This window comes from Monodelphis domestica, chromosome 5 (genome assembly GCF_027887165.1).
Source record: "Monodelphis domestica isolate mMonDom1 chromosome 5, mMonDom1.pri, whole genome shotgun sequence".
Lineage (NCBI taxonomy): Eukaryota > Metazoa > Chordata > Mammalia > Didelphimorphia > Didelphidae > Monodelphis > Monodelphis domestica.
This window is the reverse complement of record NC_077231.1, coordinates 211310928-211335130: the sequence shown is the minus strand read 5'-3', so window position 1 is coordinate 211335130 and position 24203 is coordinate 211310928. Positions and strand designations below refer to the sequence as shown.

General features: G+C 36.1%; 1 protein-coding gene across 2 annotated transcripts in view; it reads left to right on the top strand.

The window, feature by feature from the left end:
- The window catches only part of DGKI (diacylglycerol kinase iota), a 623490-nt gene that overhangs the window by 547220 nt on the left and 52067 nt on the right, over window positions 1-24203 (top strand). For both annotated transcript variants that reach the window (XM_056799742.1, XM_003342025.4), the window contains one exon: window positions 18810-18847. In XM_056799742.1, the coding sequence (XP_056655720.1) occupies window positions 18810-18847 (38 nt within the window). The remainder of the gene's footprint in view (window positions 1-18809; window positions 18848-24203) is intronic.

Below are 24203 nucleotides of genomic sequence, written 5' to 3'. Positions count from 1 at the left end.
ATAAAGCCATAAAACAAGCAATTTGTAGCATTATAATAGGGGGCACAATGATGGAGCTACATTTAGATTTTGGTCCTGCTGCAATAGCATTAGGATTTTAAAGGATACTAACCTTGGTCTAAAATCTAACCTACTAGGTCATAGACTCTTAGAGTCCCTGATAATAAACCATTCTTCGATTATGAGTTAACCCCTTCTTCTGCCTAATAGCTTTTCAGGACTTTTGTATAGGAAAGCAGTCTAGTATGTTGGGAAGATAAAGACTGGGAGTCAGGAAACAGAGTCTGTTCCTATCTCTACCACCACCTGCTTCTATTGTCATAGAGGAATGCTACTCTTATCAATTTTTTTCATCTATAAGATATATGAATCAGATGCTCTCTAAGCCCCTACAAGTTCTAAAACCCATTGTATGAGACATCTATTATATCTATGTGAATTCAATATTTTTGTTTTTGTTTTTACAAAAATTCACACAACTTTTTTAAAAGATGTACAACAATCCTTGAGTGTTGCAAAAACAAGTGATTGGAAATCATTGATTATAGACCTCTGAATTTTAGCTAAATGATTCAAATTGTCCTCATTCCCAAACATCTTTTTCTCCTGCTTGCTGCCCCCTAACCACAGGATATGATGCATGATATCTTACAATTTCATTATTGGGTCTTCATTATTATATCTATTATTCTCAAGTGAAATCCACGAACAAGAAATTAAGCATCTCCTTTATTAACCAGACCTAGAGGTAAGTTAATAAAATAAGGGAGTTCTAATTTTCACTTTCACAGCCTTCTTGACCCAGTCCTTTCCCACATGTTCACATGTCCATCTCCTTCTAACAGTTCTGGCTTAAAATTTGCCATGTCACTATAAATCATCACTTTGTTTCTTTAGGATGATGTTCTACAGCATTAAAGTGATATTTTCTGAATTAGTTTTGGTGAATTCCTTTTTTTTTTTGCCTTCTTATTGTGGCTTTTTTTCCAGGGAAAGCTTTAATGGGTAGAGGAAGAATAAATTTGGAAATGAAGATTATTTCAAAAGAAAATATATCAATAAAAATTTAGATTTTTTTTCAAAAATATGTGTTATCCAAAATATACTATTACACAGAGGAAATCCCTTAGGGCAAGAATCAGCCAGTTATTCAACAAACATTTATAAACCATGCAGGATATGCTAGGCATACTTAGCACTAGGATACAAAGAAAAAAAGTGAAACTGCCCCACCTCCTTGTCATCAAGTAATAGATAAGTCAAATTACACACATGTAAATGCATACCTGTGAGTAAGCTTTAGAAGCCTGAAACTTTTGGGGCACCATGCATATGAAAAATAAATTAAAAATAGTTTACGAAGGGGAATACTAACAGCTGGGAAACCTGAAAGGGCTTCAAGTAGAAGGTCTGAATCTTGAAGAGATTTGATCTGAATATTGATAAAAACCAAAGATGAATGAACCAAAATGAATTTGGTACTTTTGTTTTTGTCCTTGATGTATTTAAAAATAAAATGTGATCAGGATACTTGTAGCCACCAGTAATGAGAGTAGGTCCCAGGAAAATTAAAGCCTTGGCCTGGTCAGTATCACTCCTCACATGAGGTCCCCAAAACCCCTCCCTGCCTGGTGTACTTGGTAAATGACTAGCTGTTCTATACAAATTCATTGAAGCCGAACATTTCCCTGAGAATCTGCATTAGATGGTTTCATATGAACTGTGTTTTATTATCTTATGGAAAACTCTGTTCAGAACCACTGAGGTAATCTAAATCCATTGTATCCATCTTATAAATCATTATTAACCATTGTCCCTGCAAAAGGCTTACATAATCCCCTTACCTACACCATTCACCCAATAAATTGTAGACCCCAACCCAATAAAATTTGCCACCACACTGAGAAGCTATCTGCATAGTTCTTAGTCAGCACAGACCCTCCGGAAAGCCCAATAAACATGCTTCTCACCTCGGCTCAATGACCCACAAAGCTATTTCCAGAGTCAGACTCTGTCTCTGCCTAGAGTCTGTCTCTGTCAGATGCTGGTCTGAAGAAGTACATGAGGATACCTGTAGACCTTTAATTAACATAGAAAAGAGAATTTTTAACACCTCTATTCCCAAGGACATGGCCGTTAAGCTCTTAGGATAACCTTAGGAGTGAAGGCTCTAGTGATTAAGGGAGAAGGAACCAGGAAAAATTTCTTATGGAAGGTAGCCCTTGAAGCCCTTAAGTCCTTGGCTTAAGGAAGCCAGAAGTTGTAAGAGGAAGAGCAGGCATAGGTCGCAGCCAATACAAAGTCAGGAAGATGGGAAAGAATGCCATGTTTGAATAAGAGCAAGTAAGCCAGCATGTTTGGACAATTGAGTGGATGGAGGGGAACAGTCTGTAAGAAAATTGGGAATATAGGAAGCTGAGAGGTTTTGAAGAATTTTATGTCCCTGAGGAGCTGGTATTTCATCTAAAAGCAATAAGGAACCATGGGACTTTATAAGAGTTGAAAATGATAGAGGAAAGGAATATCTGTCATTACTGCTTTCATAGTGGCTTTTGAACTAAATTAAAATTTCTCCTAACTCTGGAGGCTGTCTACCACTGTGGCACTACCACCATCACTTTACTCATAACTCTTCCCCAAAGATAGGTAGAATTCCAAAATTTTCCCTCCTTGTAGTCATTTAACCAAAAACTTCACATACCTTCATTATAACTCCTCCAAGTCTCTTCTCATGAATTATTAATTTTATGATATTCCCTACCACAAGTGAAATCCAAAGATAATCAGCAATAAATTTAATTAACGAATAAAAAAAAAAGCACACTAATCTCCCCTCTCCCCTTTCACTCACTACTTTTTTTTTATTATGTTCTATTCTTCCCCTTATGTAAGTTTTGCAGTTCTTTACTTAGTTTGTAGGCCTAATGAATAAGGAATTTTGACCAATTCTATTTCAGCATCTTAGCAAATAGTTGATATTTACTGCCCATCTTGGTTAAAACTGCCAATGTATGTGGCGTTGGCAAATAGATTTTAAAGCATCTTTTTGGGGAGAATACTAAGAATTCAGAGCTCATTTTCTTCCTAGAAAAAAAAAAAAAGATCTGCTGAGCATAGGCAGATGACTGTAAATGTTTACCCATGGGCTTTCAAATAATCCCACTTCCTCTGACTCCTTATATTTTAACTGATGACAACCTTGCTATTTTGTAATTTTTCTTGAGTGTCAATATTTTGAACACCAATCATGGGAAGACTTATATTTTATCTGTTGAAAAAAAAAGTTCTCCTATAAAAGTCAGCTCTGTCTTCATTGTAATAAGTTCTTTAACCTCAGAGGTAAGGTAGAATATCATAAGAGGCAAGGGAGAGATCTAAATAAAATGGCACAACAAAAATTTGAAGAAGCAGAGATTATTTTCAGCATTGATATCAGGGAAAACTTTTTGGAGAAAGACTTCTTGGAGTATTTGGGCTCGACCTTGAGAGAAGAATTTTTTATTCAGTAAAAGTGTGAAGGGACTGTGTTCTAGGCATTGGAAATTCTTGTGGGAATTAATAGAGGGGGAGGAGACTACTTGAGCTTGGGGATCAGCTCAAAACTCAATCTGACCAAAACACAAATTGTATGAAGAAGACTTATGTCTTAAAAGGCCATAAAAGTAGGTAAAATCTAAATTATGAAGAGCCTCTAATGTCTGGCCGAGTTGCTATTTTATAAATTAAGTACCAATGAAGGATTTTGAGCAGTGGTTTTGAACAATACCAGATCTACTCATTAGGAAGATAATTTTGGCAGCTATGTAAAAGATGAATTGATGAGAGGAGAGACTGGAGGCAAGATTACCAATTAGGAAACTATTAAAATAGTCCAGGTGAGGAACAATGAGGGCTTGAACTAGGGTAGTATTAATATAAATGGAGAAGAAACTAAAGACATTCCAGATATAATTTAGATTTCATGGACAGGATTTGGAAACCTATTTTATATAGAATACCAGGAACTAAGTGCATTTAGTCAGGGTAACTGAGAAAATTGTGGTACTATTAACAGAAATAGAGAAATTGGGAAGCAATATTATGTATTAGTGAGAAGAAAAGTTAAAATTCTGGGCATGTTCAGTTTGATATGACAAGATATTTGGATATAGATGTGCCTAAGCCAGTTGGAAATAATTGGGGAGATTAGGGACAGGATCTATAAGTTTGAGACTCCTTAGTTAAATTTTTATTATTTATGTATATATATATATATATATATATATATATATATATATATATATATATATATGGCAGCAATGGTGAATCTTTTAAAGGGGTGAGTTATTTAAGAAATGTCATTAAGTGAGGTAAAGTTGAGAAGCCTGACCCCACATCCTTCTGTTTTTCTAGTAAAATTTTTGGTGAACTTTGTGCTGGGGTAACAGTGTAAGAGCCCACAGAGAGGGCTCTGAGTGTCTCCTCTGGGATGTGTGCCATAAACTTGCCACCATGGTCATAGGCTGTATGATATTATCAAGGCAGAGAGAATAAAGAAACATGGAGCCAGATATTTAATGGGTACCCATGCATTGGACCACCAAAAGAGACAGAGAAAGAGCAGTCATAGAGGTAGGAGGAATTCTAAACAGAGGAATTATTATGGAAGCCCATTTTTTTTGGAATTTTGGAATATTGTGGAAGAGAAATTAACAGGATGTGGATGATCAAACATGTCATCTACTTCAGAGGATCATTAGGACTGGAAATAAGGACTTGCTATGTTGTGGAAAGTGATTCTCCCCTTCCCCCCTTATATCTATCAAAGTTCATGTAGTAGAGAAGTCATTTAAATTGCATTTATCACAATATCTTTCAATGGTTCTTTTGCTTTAGGTAATAAATACTTTTTTGTTTATTCATTCAGAAGTAGATGTTTCTTCCATATCACATTCACATAAAATTAGCTTATTAATCTTTGCTTGTAGCTGCCCCTTGCTGAGCTTAGTAGTACTTGTGACTTTATCTGATCTACTGTCCATGCTTAGGAAGAGTCATTCTGTTTCTCCAGTGCTTTTCTATGTGGACTGTTTCTCAGCAAACCTTTGTAGGGTTGTATACCTCACATCATATAGCTGTGGATCTTTGACCATTCTTCAGCCCAATCCACTTGTACCCACCTTTCTTCTTGCTATATGGAAGATACTTGCATTTCCATTAATTCTTTTACCCAATAGCTATTATAATTAATGTGTAAAAACCACAGGGAAAGATAATAAACTAGACAGTTCATCTATAGCAGCACATTCCCTTCTGGTGTCTATCCTGGGCATCTCCAACTTTTATGGTGTGTCCTGCCTGGCTGCATGTTCAATGGTCACCTAAGGCTGACTACTATATTCCTCCTTTTCTTTCTACTTACAAGGAAACTTGCCTTTACTGTATTTCAATGTCTTAAACCTACCTACTAGCTAATCTATAGTAATGGAAGATGAAAGAAGGAAGAAGGCCCTCTTACCCCCCAAAATTAGGATTCCTATTTCTTATATATGGTACAGGTGAAAACAGTAGATTTGAATATTTGAGTTTATATCTTGGTTTTGTCAAATATGAGTCCTTGGGCAAATAATTTCCTTTTCATGATTGGGTTCTGATATAGAAATAATATGGTCTTCCCTGTTTGCACATAAGCTCCTTGAGGACAAGGATTTTTTGTTCTTTTTCTTTGTATCTCCAGCACTTACCACAGCATCTTACACATAACAAGTCTTTAATAAATCTTTCTAATTGATCAATGCTTGATGAAGAAGCTAGACTCTATGATCTTTAAAGGGTTCTTTCTGACTCAAAATTTTATACTCATTAACAGTGGTCTTCTGGAGTTGTCTAACCTGACTCAGTTGTATAACCTGATAGAGTAGTTCAAGAGGACCAAATGAGATAATATTTGTAAAGCACTTAGAACTAAGCAGAGGGAATAGTGGGCATTTACTTAATAAATTCTGATTACCTTCTTTCCCCTAATGCCTTTTAGCCAAATTGGAAGAAGAAGGAGGTACGGCTGGCTGATGAGGGCAGTTTGGAGGAGTTATCAAGCTTCAAAACACAGTGCTCAAATTGCCACCTATTTTGTCTAGGAATTGTCTTGATTTGATTAAATAGCAAGTATCTAAATATTTTAGCTGATTTTAGGAAATCTACTGATAGCCTAAATTTAACACAATATGTCCCATTTGCATTGCAATATGAGGTTTTTATTTTAATGTTACATGCCTCAATAGGGGCAAGACATGTCTTTGGGGCTAACCACAAAGGTACACAGACTTGATTGCCTGATTCTGACAACTATTCTTTCATTTACTTGAACTACAATAATTTAATCCAATTCAACAAACAATTATTACAAATCAAGATTTTGTGCTAGGAACTAGAGATACCACTCCTGATCTTATGGAACTTATGATCTAATTGGAGGAAATATAAACAACTCAGAAAAAGAGTCCAATAAGCATATAAACCATTCTACTCTAATTGCTGTGACAAAGATCACAGCATTAGGTTGAAACTAGATTTTAAAACTTTCCAAAGGTATGTATATGTGTGGAAGAGCAGTCATTAATATTTTACTATCAAACCCTTTGCTAAGCAATGGAGATACAAATACAAAAGAGAGAGAGTTCCTGTTCCCTAGGAGCTTACATTTTAATGTGGTTAATACATATAGTTGGGTGTAGGTCAGAGAAGGGAGTTATGGTCTGGGAAGTCATAAGTCACTAAGACGGTAAGTGGAGCAATAGAGTAATTCATTAATGCTTTCTAGAGACAATGGTAGTGATGATCTGATTACTAGGAAGGAATATTTGAGTAATGAAATAAATGAGTGAATGACTGGAAATGTCATCTTCACCTTGGAGAAAAACCATGGAAAAATTTTACCACTGCAGGAACTTCACATTCAACTTGTTTGCATAGGTTTCCAAACATGTAATACCCCTTCTTTTATTTCTTCTTGTAGTGGCAAAAACTAGGGGACTCTCAGCAAACTCCAGCTACTAACATTTTGTGAAAAGAGAGGAAATCAGTTCTGTAAATGAGTAAATGCTGCGGGCAGCTTTCCAAACAGTTAGTTTGCTTTTAAAAACAAAACAGAACACATCATTGTTTAATTATGCTGCCTGGAGTTCTCTTCTAGCCAAAGCAAAGCCATGCTGCATGTTGATAAATTGCCTTAGGAGCCGCCAAAATCCTCCCATCCACATTCCCCCTCAGTCCAGTGACATTTTCTTCCACTCTATCACCTTGGAAAGTGACATTAATTACTCCTGCTTGTGTATTAAAAAAGAAAGACAGAAAGAATTGAGTTTTATGATACTGTAAAGATGTCAGGGAAAATGGTACGGTTTCTGTTACTATTTTCTCTGGTCCTCTGCTTCATGGTATCTCTATGTCACATCTTATTTCACAACAGTTGGAGCTTTTCCTTGACATCTTTGAAAATCTATCCTTTCCACTAGACACTCCAGAGTCTGTTCTCATTTAATCTTAGAAATAGTCACCCCCCAAAAAAAAACTCTCTCCTCCCAACCTTATTATTATTGTTGAGGTCACTACTGTCTTCCCAGACATACCTACTTGCTACCTGTTTCTCTCCTACAACTTCACTCTCTCAACTACCCCATATATCCAAATCAATTGTTAAATATTGTCATTTCTATCTTCATATCTCCTGTATGGAGCCCCTTTCTACTTGCATGGCTATGTCCATACTTCAGATCCTCATTGCTTCTTATCTGGACTATTGCAATAATGTTCTTAGGATAAAACAAGCAACTTTTGTCTTAGAACAAATTCTATTAGTACCAAGACAGAAGAGGAATAAAGGCTAAGCAACTGGGGTTAACTGCCCTGCCCAGGGTCACATAGGTAGGAAGTGTCTGAAATCAGATTTAAAGCCAGCACCAATCTCTAGGCCTAGCTTTCTTTCCTCTGAGACACTGAATTGTCCCTACAATAGTCTTCTAATTTGTTCTTTCCTCAGGTTTCTTCCATCTTGAATCCATGCTTCTTTCAGTTGCCAAAGTGATTTTTCTGAAGTGTGAGCCTGAATATATATTACTTTCCTACTCATTAAATTCCAGTAGCTCCCTACTATCTCCAAGATCAGATTGAACATCATCTCTTTGGCATTTCAAGTTGTTCAATCCTGACTCCTTCTTAACATTCCATTCTTCTTCCATTTTATTCCTCTTCAGGTACTCTACTATCCAGCTTCACTGATTCACTTGCTATATAATATTCCGTCTGAGTGCCTTTACACTGGTTATGCTCTGAGCCAAGAATATTCCATCTCCTCACCTCCACCTCTTAGCTTCTCTGGCTTGCTTTCAAATTTCAGCTAAAATCCCACCATTTTTAGATCTTTCCCATTCCTCCAAGTTTTTAGTGCCTTTCCCTCTGAAATTGCCTTCCATGTTCTTTCATTAAATATCACATATATTTCTTGATTTGTAACTTATCTCCCTCATTAGACTATATGCTCTTCGAGGACTGGGAAAGTTCTTACCTTTCTTTGTTACCTAGTGTTTACCATAGTGTAAACACTTGGTCAGTGCTTAATAAATGCTTGCTGACCAATTGGGTAATTTATTTCATTATTGCCAAGCATCCAAGGCTAACTTAGGTACAAATCATCTCAAAGTGATTCCTGGTCCCTGTTGTATTCTTTAAATTCTACAAAGTCAACAGAGTTTGCTTGTTTCTTTTTCTTTTTAATTTAAATGGTAAGAAGAGAGAGAGTATGAGGAATTTAAAGTAGGAGTTGGTGTTCTCATGTCCCATGCAGGAGGACCTTGCATTTTCCAAGTCTATACCAGCAGAGGGCAAACTCTGCCAGGTCCTATTGCAAACCTAGTACTAGATGGTCTCCCTAAGATCAGCTTGGCTAAATTTGGAAAGGCTCCTTTCCAAAATGTTGGCCAACAAATAGAGTCATTTATTTTAGCTTAAAGAAACTTAGAAAGATAGACCATTAAAAGACAGAGGGGATTATAATCTATTTTAGTGGAAGGAGTAAACACACTCATAAAATCACATATCTTAGAAGTATTGAACCATTAAAGTAGATGATAAGAATTTGAAGTAGGATTCCTTAGAGATAAACTGCAAGACACAACCTTCTCTACTCAAGTTATATTCATATTTTCATAGCAGTTACTAATTTTCTTTAAAATTTTAATATTTTTATTTACAATAATTTCTGCTTCTCTTTTGCCTGAACTGAGGAGGGAGAGAGAGAGGGGGGGGGGAGGGAGAGGGAGAGGGAGAGGGAGAGAGAGAGAGAGAGAGAGAGAGAGAGAGAGAGAGAGAGAGAGAGAGAGAGAGAGAGAGAGAGAGAGAGAGAGAGAGAGAGAGAAAGAAATGGGGATAGGGGAGAGGGAAGGGGGAAGAGAAACAGAGACAGAGACAGAGAGAGAAACAAGTCCTTATGCCAAATATGCAAATATTCATAGGTAAATTCTTACATTGTTTATGTCCACATTATGTATAAAATGGAGTTAATAATAGTACCTACCTTCAAGGGTATTTTGAGGAACAAATGAGATAAAGATTGTAAAGCACTTAGCACAATGCCCTGCACAGTGAGGCCTATTTAAATGTATTATTCCTTTGATTCAAATTCTTTGCTATCAAAATAAAAAGTTCTGCTCTAAGTATGTTTTTGTATATAGAGACTTTCTTCTTTTCCATGACTTCTTCGGGGTATAAGCTCAGTAATAGAATCATTGGTTCAAAGGATCTGGATATTTTAGTTACTTTGTTTTTAAAACACACAAAATGCTTTATAACTTCACCAACAATGTATTAGTTTATATATCATTCTACAACCCCTCCTTCTTTGAGTATTGCCATTTTTTGCATCTTCACCAATTTGCAGAGTGTAGGGTAAAACTTTAATGTTGTTTTAATTTACATTTCTCAAAGAAACTACATTTTTGGAATTCAAAGAGATTTGGATTCAAATGACACCTGCAACACTAAGCATTTAGTCCATCATTTTTTACTTTTGTAGGTTGACATTGGGCAGCTAGATGATGCAATGGATAGAAGATGGGTCCTGGAATCAGGGAGATCTTAGTTTAAATAGAATATTAAACACCAGCTGTGTGATTTTTGGCAAGTCTTCCTCTCTTTGACTCGATTTCCTCATTTGTAAATTTAGAATAATAGTACCTATCTTCCAGGTCTGTTATGGGGATGAAAAGATGTAATAATTTTAAAGTGTTGAGTACTTTATTACCTCTTCTTATAGCCTAACAGTGAAAACTATATATTCTTCCAGTTACTTAAGTTATTCTTTACTCCTTTAAGAAGCAGTTTGTAATAGAATCTATAAAAGTCTTTTCTGTGTTTTGGTAGATTGATGATCAGATATTGTATGTATTTTGTAGTTATTTGGAATGGGATTTTTCTTTCTATAATTGCTCTTTAGTTTTTGTTATTATTATATTATGATGCTGGTGGGTTTTGAGAGATCATTTTGTAGAATACAACATTTCTGAAACTATTTCAATTAGTATCCTTCTCCTATTTTATTACTATTGTCAGAATTTCTTGAACTATATTGAAAATTGATGGAGAGAAGAATCCTTGCTTCACTCCCATATTTATTGGAAAAGGTTACTGTATAACGTATAACTCCATTTCATATGATTCTTTCTTTTCAATTTAGAGAGATGATCTTTCGTAAAATAAAGATCTCTCTTTGCCCCTACTTTGAAGGATTTTTAGTATAAATGAATGCTGTACTTTGTTAAAGGTATTTAATCCCACACACACCTTTATTGAGATAATCATGTGGTTTTGGATGGTTTGGTTTCAATATAATTAGTTATGCTGTTAGTTTTCCTAATGATAAAAGATCCTTGAATTTTTGGTTTAACTCCCACCTAGTCATAATGAATGATATCTTGATTAAGTAGCTATAGTCTATTTGATGGCATTTTTTAAATGAACCAACATTCATTAATATTATATATATATATATATATTTATATATATATATATATATTGTTCCATCTATGTTTTTGCCTTCATTTAGGTAATAGAACTATATTTGACTCACAAAATTATATTATTAAAGTATTTTCTTTCTCAATTTTGAGAATAATTTGTGAAGTATGGGTGCTAATTTTTCTTAAAGTTTGATAAAATTCTCTTATGAATCCATCAAGATCAAGAGGGTTTCTTTTTTTTCAATTTGTCAGTTCCTTTATGGCTAACTCAATTTCCTTTTCTGAGATTGAGTTATATAAGATCCCCTTATGATCTTTTATACTTTTGATATTTTATGTTTTTGAAGATATTACTTGATTTATTTTGTGATCTTGATTTTGTTAGCATATTATTGTATGATATTTTCTGATGCCTTTTGTTTCTTATAGTTTACATTTCATTTTATAACTTTAACACATGGCTTTCAAATCTCTGCCCTTGAGAGATATTTAATACATATTGCGGTCTAAATAATAGTCTAACTTTAGCCCAATATACATTTTAGTTTCCAGAGAGTTTAAACTTACATATATTTTGCTAAACCCTTTACTAATGAAATGAGAAAGTAGTTGGTAGCGAACAGATCTGATTCTGGAAAGGTAAGGTGGGCTAATCATAGAATCACAGATGTAGAAATAACCATGAATTTCTTCTTTCCCAACCTCCCAATGTTACAGATAAGGAAAATGAGGCCCAGAGGGGTTAATTGACTTATCCAAGGTCAAGCAATGGAAGAATCAGGACTAAATCCATGTCCTGTCTCTGAATCCAACACTTTTGCTTTACTGTGCTTCATTGGTATGAGAGTCATGACATTTCTTAGTCCTGTTCTATGACCTGAAACTAATCACTTAGCCTTTCTCCATATTCAGCTGCTACCTGCCTTGCATGGACATTAGGAAGATTAATGAATTAGTGTTTTAAAATAGCTCGGGTTGTAAATACAAGTTTTTATTTCCCAAATATCTCTTTTCAAGTGAGACTATGAGTTTTTCTGTCCCTCCTCCACCTTCTCTGAATTTAACCATATTGCTAGAGGATAGATATGGCCATATATTCATTGAGATGACCTCTTCTATAATAACTCTTTAGGTTTGCTTGTTTTGGTCTTATTGAAAAGATTTTGTCCAACTCCATCTGCCCTCTGGGTTGAGCTACTATTGGTTGACAGTGGTTAATTCACTGCAATTCAAAGATAAGGCTGGTAATATGCCTTTTGATGACCAGATGACCTACACACTCATAATCTTCTTAAATATTAAGACCCACTTTTCACCACTATCTCATATCCTGTCCTTGGAAAATAAAATTCTTGCTACTTTGATTCAAAAACAGTTTCTATCCATTTTTTTTTTTGTAGGACAAACCAATCTAGCTGGGTTGTTACTATGTGAACTAAGGGTATATTTTCAACCTAGTTTATTTTTAGAGACCTCAAGAGCAGAAGCAAAACATATAAGAGAAATAAAAAAGGTATCCAGTTGTATGTCAATGCTTAGAGAAGAGTACTATGAAATAAGTTTGGGAGGCTACTATAGCTCACAGCCAGAATATGGAAAGTTTTATAAGCTAACCTTAGGAGTATTCAGGGTCTATCAGAAGACACAGAAGTTTTTGAACAGAGTAATGATATAGAACTGTGCATTAGGAATATTTTTGGCAGCTATGTGACTAAGGATGGATTGGAGATGGGAATAGGTAGAAAGATTAGGCTGTTAAAATAGGTTAGGTGAGAACAGACAAGAAATAGTGAGGAATTGAACTAGGATAATACTATTATGGATGGAAATAAGAGGAACATACTTTGCAACTGATTGAACATGGAGAATGAGGGGATAGGGAACAACAAAGGATCACAGGACAGATTTAAAAGTGACTGATTACAGATAAGATTTCCTGTGTGTGTGTGTGTGTTTCTTTTAAAATGTGTCTAAATTATAAGGATATATACAGAAGAAAAACAGCTGCTTGACTACTGCTTGGGTCAAGGGGGATATGATTAGGGATAGACTCTAAATGAACATCCCAGTGCAAACATCAACAACATGGAAATAGGTTCTGATCAAGGACACATGTCATACCCAGTGGAATTGCATGTGGGCTATGGGAAGGGTGCGGGTTAGGGGTAGGAAGAATAGAATATGATTCTTGTAACCAAGGAATAATGTTCCAAATTGGCTAAATAAAATAAAAAAGAATAAGTATAGGGAGAGACCTGTGATTTCATGGATACAGAGAACTCCTTAGTGAGGACATTCCCTCCATCATGCAGGTCAGCACCTCCTCTGTAACTTTAATTTTAGATATTTTCCTTGAACACTAAGAAGTTAAATGACTTGTCCAGGGCCACATAAACAAGAATATACCTGAAGTGTGACTTCAGCCAATGATTTCCTAGATCTAACTATTACATACATTTTTTAAAAATTATAAAAGTATCAATTATCAGTATTGACTAATATCTGAAGGCACCTGAATGTAGAGGGAACAATGTTAGCCTGGGAATAAAGAAACCTGGCCATTGATCTTGACTTTGCCACTAACCAGTTGTGTAACCTTGAACAAAACACAACCAACCTGAGTTTCAGTTTTCTCAACCAAGAAATGAAAGACTCAGTCTATATGATCATCAAATTGCCTTCTAACTCTGGGTTCTTAACCTGGAGTCCTCTCTCTCTCTCTCTCTCTCTCTCTCTCTCTCTCTCTCTCTCTCTCTCTCTCTCTCTCTCTCTCTCTCTCTGTCTCTCTCTGTCTCTCTCTGTCTCTCTTTCTCTCTCTCAGTCTCACTCTCTCTCTCTGTCTCTCTCTCTGTCTCTCTCTCCCTATCTCTTTCTCTTTCTCTCTCCACACACACACACACACACATATACTTGTAGTATATATTATCTGTAACATATAATGTTTCCCATACACATATATAATATACACATTGACAATAGTATTTTGATATAATTGTTTTCCTTTGTAAAACTATGCATTTAAAAACATTATTTTGACTGTCAATGGGGTCCAAAAACCAAAGAAAAAAGGTTAAGAATGCCTATTATGGCTTTGAGTTCCAAAATCCTCTTATTTTGCCTTTGTTGTATTTCAATAACTTCTTTAAATAGGAAGGGAAAAACAAATGGCCCCGTGTTTATCCATGGCCTCTTAATTACCCATAGTTGAAGAAAAAACCAGGAAACTGAAAAGTGTTTATCCATTGTTCACTAGTAGCACCTCCTGGATTTCCAAATAAGGGCCACAAAGGAAATGAATTACTTCTGAAATGCTACTAATCTTCACATCCTTAACCTATAAAGGATGCTATATCACCCTTTTCTTTTTTGTTGCTTTTTTTGGTAAACTTTTTCATACCTTCTGTATCTAGACTGCCCATTTTCCAGATTACAACTGGAGAATCAGACACTGTTTTCATTGCTCAATAATCTTCTCTTTATAAACAATTTTCTCTTATGAAATGTGTTTTCTGCCTTCTGGAAAGGTTTTGTAGCAGGCCAGACTCTAGAAAAAGAGTGCAAGAAATGGTTAAAAACATAATGCTGTAATCATAACAGCCTGTTCTTTCTTTGTTCTTAAGACTGTTTTTTCAGAAATTGTCTGGAGCAGAATACTGAGCAATTTAGATTTCTCTTTATTGGGAAGAAATCTAAAGCTTCAGTTCTCATAGGAAATAGCATTAGTCAGAAGAAGAGAAATGAGCTTTGTGCCAGTTAATGTTTGCATAATGGTTGCCCTGGGGCAATGTTCAATGTAAAAATAACCCTTCTTGCTTCCCATACTGAAGCTTGGCATTCAGAAATTATTCATGATTACATTTGCTGTTTGTCTCTTGTAGAACTGAGGCTGGGAGTGAGTGTATTCAAATAGAGGTGATTTAGAGATGCTTATACTGTGTTTAAGAAACTAGTATGGAGAGTAGGAAGAGTAGATATAATATTGTAGGGCATCTAGAGCTGCAAGAGTATCATCTCCTATTTCAGAATCCTTATTGGAACATATTTATAGGACTAAATTGGAAGTTATCCTTGTAGATTCTTATGGAAAATTCTATACCACCTGTATGGCATCTCTGAGCCCAATATAGTAATAAGCAGATTGAGCAACATGAGTTGGAGTCATTTTCTATGGAAAATAAAGTATAAGCTTTTTGTTATGTGGCTTGATGTAGGGAATAAATCTGAGATGATGAGAAGGAGTTATACTTCCCTGTATGACATCTATTATCATCCAAGGCTCAGAGTCTCCTGGGGACAAGAAAGAGGCAAAGGAACACATTACCTCAGAGATTCACTGAAAGGACAATGAATGTCTAAATATAGAATGTTTATGACTGATGGACTAGTGCTCACCCTCCACATCGCAAAGAAGAAAATAAAAGTAAAACACAAATGGGCTTATTATCTATAGGAAAATGCCTAGTTGTCTATTTTTTTCATACATACATTCTGTCATACATATATGCAACAATTGTGATGGTTTTCTTAAGTAAAAATGAAGAAAAAATAAAGGAAAGGAAAACAATAAAAGGCACTTAAAGGTCAAACTTCTATTAAAGTTTTTTAAGGTACTATCTTGGCGACAGAGAAATGTTTCTGCTTTTCTTTTTCATAGTCACATCATCATTAGAATGTGTATAATTATTTAAGGTTTACAAACACTTCCCTCATAGCCTCTCTTTGAGGATCTTTGAGTGTTGTTCTAGACAATTCAACAAGAATTTATTAAATATTCTTCTGTGCAAGTCATCATATTAGATACTAGATCCTACTCTCAAGGAGCTTATATTTTACTGGGAGTGGAAAGGAAATATGATATAGCAAGTCTACAGATAAGATTAAGAATGGTATCAATAATAATAGCTAGAATTTATATTATCACCTTTTTATGCCACACTTTTCAAAAGAGATATGATTGTTAAAGGAAAGATGACTTTAACAGCTGAGTAGAGGATGACTTGGAATGGATAGAAGACTTGTAGCACAAAACCCCACAATTAGGCTATTATAGTATTCGAGGTGTGAGGTGATAAGTGTCTCCACCCAAGTGATGGCAGTGTCAGATGAGGGGAATATATACATACATACATATGTATATATATATATACATATATATATATATATATATATATATATTCGATTTGATCCATATCTAGTTACTTGGAATCGAAAAAGCAAAGATGACACTTAAATTGTAAACCTAGGTGTAAAGATTAAATTTTAGGGAATATGGGGAGACTGAGGCAGGTAGAAATTAGTTTCTCTCTGCAAGAAGTATTATATTTTTAGAGGTTTATTAAAGATTAAAGAATATACAAGTAAGAAACATGTGCCTAGGCCAGAGGCCTAGACAAAATAACCTCACATCACGCAAGAGACTCGCCTGCTCCAAACGGAAGTCCAAAAGACCTGAGAGGGAGAATGCCAAAAGCCTTTGAATCAGCTTAAATACCTTCTCGATCTAGGCCCAGGTGAGATTACAAGGCATTCTGGGGAAGTGGAGCAAAGGCTCATGGGGATTGTAGTCCCTCGAGTCTATTTTTTACATAGGTGACTGAGAAGTGGGTGATTGTCTATACTTTTATAAGGACTTTGAGAACGGGGCCAAGAAGATCAGTTAACTGTTAGACATGTTGAGTTTGAGATGTATATAGATTACCCAGTTTTATATGTCCAATAGGCAATAGAAGATAAGTTTGGAGGTTAGTGTATATAAGTAAAACTAAGAATTATTAGCATAGAAATGATCATTTTATCCATGAGAGCTGATGAGATCGCCAAGCAAAAATGTACAGAGGAACAAAAGAAGGCTCAGAAAGAATTTTGGAGACACTCATATTTAGTGAGCATATTCCAGCAAAGGAGACTGAGGGGCAGTCAGATGTATCAGAGAAAATGAGGATAAAGTAGTGCCCTGGACACCTAAAGAGAAAAGAACATCAAGGATAAGAGAGTTATCAAATATGTCAAAAGCTGCTAGGAAGTCAAGAAGGATAAGGATTGTGAAAGGCTATTAGATTTGAAAAATAAAATACTATTGGTAACTTTAGAGAGAAAGCAATTTAAGTTAAATGATGAAATTATGATGAAATTGGAAGTCAAACTATAGAGAGTTAAACACAGAATGAGAGGAAGGGAACTGGAGGTATCAATTGCAGACAGGACAGTCTTCTGAAACTAAGCCTCAAAAAGCAGAGTTATAGGACAGTAACTGATAGGAGATGGTCAGATCAAGTAGGGATTTTTGAGGATTGGAGAGTCGTGTATATTTGTAAACAGAAGAGAAATAGCCAGTAGGCTGGAAAAAATATTGAAGATAAGTAAAAGAATGAAAATAAAGGGGAAGTCTAATGGAAAACTATGCAATGGAATCACTTGTGTTGGTTTTGTCTTGGCAGAGAGAGAAGCACTACTTGATCATTTGAGTCAGAAATGAAGAAAGAGATAGTGAAAGAAAGCATTTGAGTGATATCAAATGAGGAAAGGAGAATAGGAAGCTTTCAGCAAATGACCACAAAATTTTCAGTGAAATATGAAGCAAAAATAATATTCCTAAACCAAATATCTGTCTATGTCACTTACTTTCTCAAAGATCTTCAGAAATTCTGTATCACTTACAAAATGAAATAAAAACTGCTCAGGTTGGCATGTCAAGGTTTTCACAATCTCCTTCTAAATAACTTTCAAGACATATATTTTACATTTTATACTCTATGTAAAGTTAATCTAGACTAATGGCTCTGATAATTTAGCACTCCATCTCCCAGCCTAATGCCTTCTAACAGGCTGTTCTCCATCCCTCGCTTTCACTTAGCCTCTCTCTTAAGGTTTAGTTCTAAGACTGTTTTGGATAGTGACATTCTTCTACTTTCTCCACAAAGAGCAGTTACCTTATGTGAAGTTCTCATATGAGTGCATTTTGTATCCTACTCCCTAGAATATAAACTCTTTGAGAGTGAGTACTCTTATTTTAGTCTCACTATCCCAGACTTAGTTACATGGCTTCACATAGAACAGGTTCAATAAAATGTTTATTGGTTTGAAGACTATAGTTAAAATAAATCAAGTAAGTGGTATAGTGGACAGAGTAATAGACTAGTAGTATAGAAGTCTATGTTCAAATCCTGCCCCAGACAATTACTAGCTATTTTATCCTGATCAAGTCATTTAACATCCCTTAGCCATAGTATATTCATCTGTAAAATGGGGGTAATATTAGAACCTACTCCATGGGGTTATCATGAGGATCAAATGAGATGACAGAAGCAAAGCAGTTTGTCAACCAAAGAACTATATAAATATTAATTAATAATATGCTACAAAAACTATTACTACTACTTCCTACCACTCAACCACTACCACCATTATTGTGGCTGCCGCTACTATACTATACTATTATGTTCGGTTTCTAGATTTCTTCCCTTAGTCGAGATTAATTTTTTTTTTACCTAAGCTATTTTATACTTTGATTCCCAAGTGAGTGAAATACAAGACAAACATATCATTGGTACACATGGCAATGGCAAGCTCTGGATTTTTGTACATGAAGAGTACAAGGAAGTCAAATTTAGGGTGATTATGTGCCATAGGAAGGTAATTGGATGGTTTAGAAGTTAAGAGGAAACAACTTTGCTCTATTTATGTTGTTCTTTCACACATTTGCCTCCTTCCTGTCCTACATATTCATTGTATTGCCTGAGAATTAGGTCCCTGTATCTTGAAAATGTTTCAAAAAGAGCTCTTAGAACTAATAGAAGCTTTCTCTTTTGTCTCTTATAGCACTTGTGCAGGCTGTCATAGCTGGAGATCTGATGAAGGTAAGAAACTCTTCTAAGAACTATAAACCAATACCATCCCTCACCTCAACCAAGCTAGCTTGTCCAGAGTGAAGCCCATCTGCCATTATTCTTCTTTGGCTGAGCTTTTCCTGCATGCTAACAAAGAGGCCTGGACTGTTAAGATCAGAGGTCTGGCAGGGGAGAGAATTCTACTAGCTCTCACTTTTCTTATTGGGAGGAAAGGTAAGCATCCTCCCTAAGGCAACCACTTGGATCAATTAAAATAAATAGAATGTCTGCAGGAAACAGAGTAAGCAGTCAAATCTAGTCCCTGCCTTTTAAGTACTGATGCTCGAGTTACTGAGTTGTTGGGTTCTTTTTTGGGGTTGGGGGCTGTTTGGAGAGAATCATGATATGTTTCTACATTGCTCAGACAATCACTGAAATATAGTTACCAGTGGGAAGTTGAGCACTTTAGGATAATTCAGTATTTTATTTTTGAGGGGTGAACCTTTGAGAGACAGATCTTTCCTCCTGTGAGATTAAAGTTGAAACTTGGTTATTTGCTTAGTGCTTTTGGTACTGGCAAACTTACTTCACTGTAAAGTTAACTTTCACTTTTACCTTCAATGCAAAAAGGTTTGGGTTATGGGTTCATAAGAAGTTCTCTCCTTTGAGAGGATAGGAGGACTACTAAGACAGAATCCTGCATACATAACAATACACAGATTCTAGAACTATTGTCTTCACTTAACTGTTATTCTTATAAAGAAGAATTCAAATAAGAAATTATAGTATTTTCAGAAATTACAATGATAAAATAAAAAGGCAGCAATAAAACCTTTTTAAAATATAGTTGGGGGGGGCAGCTGGGTTGCTCAGTGGATTGAGAGCCAGGCCTAGAGACAGGAGGTCCTGGGTTCAAATCTGGCCTCAGACACTTCCCAGCTGTGTGACCTTGGGTACATCACTTAACCCCCATTGCCTAGCCCTTACCACTCTTCAGCCTTGGAGCCAATACACAGTATTGACTCCACGACGGAAGGTAAGGTTTAAAAAAAAAAGATAGTGAGTCAGTATTTATTTCCATTTTCAGCAATTAGTAATGAGAGGTCTGTGAACTTTGAGAATATGGTTCTGCTGAAAGCATGTTCTATGCCCCATACCACTTTCCACTATATAAGAATGTATACTGCTTTCTTCTCCTTTCATTATTTACCAGCTGTTATACTCTGGGTCAATGTGTGCCATCAGGCAGACACAAATACATAGCTTCTCCAAGATGATAGTTCTAATATATACTTATTTGAGTCTAGAGGGTAGAAAAATAAATTACTAATAGAAAAGGGACAGAATTATGACCAACAATCAAATCAGACAAGTGAAAATCACCGTTAGACCACATCCCCAAATCTACAATAGAAATGTTACATGCCATTTTCATCAGACTTGAACATTTCCCTTAAAACACTTGTGATGCATTCCATGAGGATCCTCTTCTAGAAGAACACTACCCATAATAACTAAACAGCCATACAGAACTTTTTTTTCCTTCACTGAATCTTCTGATTCTTCTAATTCTCTCCTTTCATTATTATACAAATTTATTTTTGAGCCATCTCTCTCCTGCCATCAGTTATCAATTCATGTAACCCCCTACCCATCCTGTGGATGATACAAATTTGAATAATTAGAGGTTGGTTTCAAAGTCAGGAAGACATAAATCTGTTTTTCTCTTAGATAGTCATAATGACCTAATGAAAAAAATAGGATTTAAAGTTAGCAGAAGCAAAGTTCAAATCCAGACACAGATACTTCTTAATTATAAGACCAGGGCAAGTCTCTTGACCTCTTTGAGTCTCCTCTGCAATTTTTTGGGGGGTATAGAGAATTGGACTGAGTGTTTCTAAGATCCCTTCCAACTTTCAGTCTATGCTTCTGTAAGTTCTGTTTATGAACTATGTGGCCAAAATCAAGGTCCTTAACCTTTCAATTGTTCAGGCTAATAAAAGATTATAAATGCAGATGAGATACACATCTTCATTGGTAAAGTAAACCAATAATTTCATATAGCAATGAAATTCTAAATCTTGGAGGCAAAAAAAAAGAATGCCAAAGAATAAAAGTTGGTAAGTATAATTCTGCTTTGGCATTGAAAAGGCATGATATCCAGAATTTAGCACCATACCTTGCATATAGCAGGTGCTTTAATAAGTGTTTTTATAATTAAAATAGCCTTTGAGGAATGTTTTTATTGTGTTAAACTGAGCATTTTTCCTCTTTGCAATCAATGCTTATTTTTTAAAATTCAATTATATTTTATTTGTAAGCCTACATTCTATCCTTCCCATTTATCCTTCATCCTCACTGAAAAAGCAAGGAAAACAAAATCTGTTACAAAGATGTATAATCAAGAAAAGCAAATTTCTTTATTGGTCTTGTCCAAAAAAGCTAGAGTCCATCTCTTGTCTTTCTGCAAGTGGGCAAAAAGCTGTTTTTTAAAAGGTACATTTAGAACAAGCTAAAGCACTTTATTTTTTTGTATATTTACACAATCCAGCAAACAGATTCCTTTCTATTGGCCTCTTAGCAGTTAATAGGGACATACTTCATAAAGATCATTCTCATTACCCAAGTTGTAGTACATTATTTACATTGAGCTTATAACACAAAATCCAAATGGAAAAGATAAAGCTTCAAAATTCTAAGGCATTTCTTCTTATTCCATTTTCTCCATGCTTTGGTTTGGATCATCAACTCTGTCTCATCAGTGATCATATTTCTGCTTTTCTTTTTAATACTGTTTTATTTAAAAGATAGATATAGATGTATAGACATACATATGTATCTATATGTATGTATGCACACATATATACATTTATACACAAACACACAAATGCACATACACACACTATATATATACTTGAGGATATACATATAAATATGTGTGCATACAATAGTTACATTGACCTTTCTTCATTGTAACCAAAGTATGCTACTAATGCTTGCAACTTGTCAGAAGTCTAAGATGAAAGAAAATGGATAATGGTTTTCTTTTTTTCTTTTCTTTCCTTGTTTTGTTCCCTATTTTCTTCTTCTTTCTTTTATTCTTCAGTGAATATAAGTTCAGAATATGGGTATTTCTTTCTAGCATCAGACAGCTATGTGTAATAATGGCTAAAGCACTGGACAGAGAGCCACAAAGACTCAAGTAATTTTTTTTCTCAGACAATGTTTAGCGATGTGATTCTGACCAAGTCATCTAATGACTCAGAGGTTTAGTTTCTTTATCTGTAAAAGGGGGAGAATAATAACACTTCCCTCACAGGGTTGGTTAGAAAATGGACCTGTGGTCATGAACACCTGAGTTAAAAATTTCAGATATTTACTATCTATGTGACCATAGGTAAAGCACTTAGCCTCTGTTTGCCTCACTTTCTTTAACTATAAAATGGAAATATTAATAGTATGTACATTACAGGGGTATTATCAGGATGAAATTAGGTAATATTTATAAAGACCTCTTTAATCTTTAAAACAATAGAATGTTAGCTGTTATTACTATGTAAACACTTGAACAGATAGTCATTTCAAAAATGAAATGACTGGGGGACTTCCGGTTAAGATGGCGGCTTAGAGAAAGCTGAAGTTCAGATCTCCGGAAAACCCTTCCCGACCGATCTCAAACTAGAAGCTCCTAAGGCGCCGAAATTCAAAATGATCAACAGCACAGACCCTGGGAACCCTCCTCCTGGACCTGGACCCGGTTCAAAAGGTACAGCTCCCCTTAAAAGCCAGAACCCGAGATCCCTCGGACCTCAGGGGTAGGAGCGCAGAGTCCAAGGCTCCCGGAAGCGGCAGCCGCGCCGGGCTCAGAGAGCAGGGTCTGAGGAACAACAACCCTCAGGGTCTTCTACCCAAGTCCCAGTCCGGGTGAAAGTTACTGCCTGGGGCTTCCGCTGCAGAGAGCCGGTCGGTCCGGGTGAAAGTTACTGCCTGGGGCCTCCGCTGCAAAGAGCTGGTCGGTCCGGGTGAAAGTTACTGCCTGGGGCCTCCGCTGCAGAGAGCTGGTCAAAACAACAGCAACCCTCAGGGCAGGCAAGACAGCCTCACGGGCTGGATCCTGATATCCAAGTCTCAGTGAAAGTCTGTGCTCTTGGAGCTTGGGGAAGCGGCAGCCCATCCCCCGCAGGCCGACGAAACAGCCTCACGGCCAGGGATTCTGAAGGCAACTTCCGGAAATCGAGCCAGGGGGAGAGTGTGGCCTCGTGGTCCGACCCTTCCATTCCAGTTCCAGTGAGGCATATTCAGTTTAACCCAGGGAACGCTCATAGAACCAACATCTGCCCAGGACTAAAGCCTCTGATCACCAGACAAAGACAAGAAAAGCCAATCCTCCACGTTCAGAGATGACAAACTCCACAGAAGCACAGAAGCCCCAAAATACCAAGAAAAATAAGAAGAAAGGGGCGACTCTGGACACATTCTATGGAGCCAAAATACAAAATACAGAGCAGATAGAAGAAGATATACAAGAAAATTCTCCAAAATCTTCCAAAGGAAATAGAAACTCTCCACAAACCCATGAAGAATTTGAATCAGAAAGGACCAAAAAGATGGAAGCCCTCTGGGAGGAAAAGTGGGAAATGATGCAAAAGAAATTCACGCATCTACAAAACCAGTTTGACCAAACTGTAAAAGAAAACCAGGCTTTAAAGCAAGAACTAATAAAGCAAAGCCAAAACACCAAGAAATTAGAAGAGAACATAAAATATCTCACCGACAAGGTGATAGATCTGGAAAACAGGGGGAGAAGAGAAAATTTAAGAATAATTGGACTCCCAGAAAAGCCAGAAATAAACACCAAACTGGACATGGTGATACAAGATATAATCAAAGAAAATTGCCCAGAGATTCTAGAACAAGGGGGCAATACAGCCACTGACAGAGCTCACAGAACACCTTCTACACTAAACCCCCAAAAGACAACTCCCAGGAATGTAATTGCCAAATTCCAAAGCTATCAAACAAAAGAAAAAATCCTACAGGAAGCCAGAAAAAGACAATTCAGATATAAAGGAATGCCAATCAGGGTCACACAAGACCTTGCAAGTTCTACGCTGAATGATCGTAAGGCATGGAACATGATCTTCAGAAAGGCAAGAGAGCTGGGTCTCCAACCAAGAATCAGCTACCCAGCAAAACTGACTATATACTTCCAAGGGAAAGTATGGGCATTCAACAAAATAGAAGACTTCCAACTTTTTGCAAAGAAAAGACCAGAGCTCTGTGGAAAGTTTGATACCGAAAATCAAAGAGCAAGGAATACCTGAAAAGGTAAATATTAAGGAAAGGGGAAAAATGTTATCTTCTTTTACTCAAACTCTCTTCTATA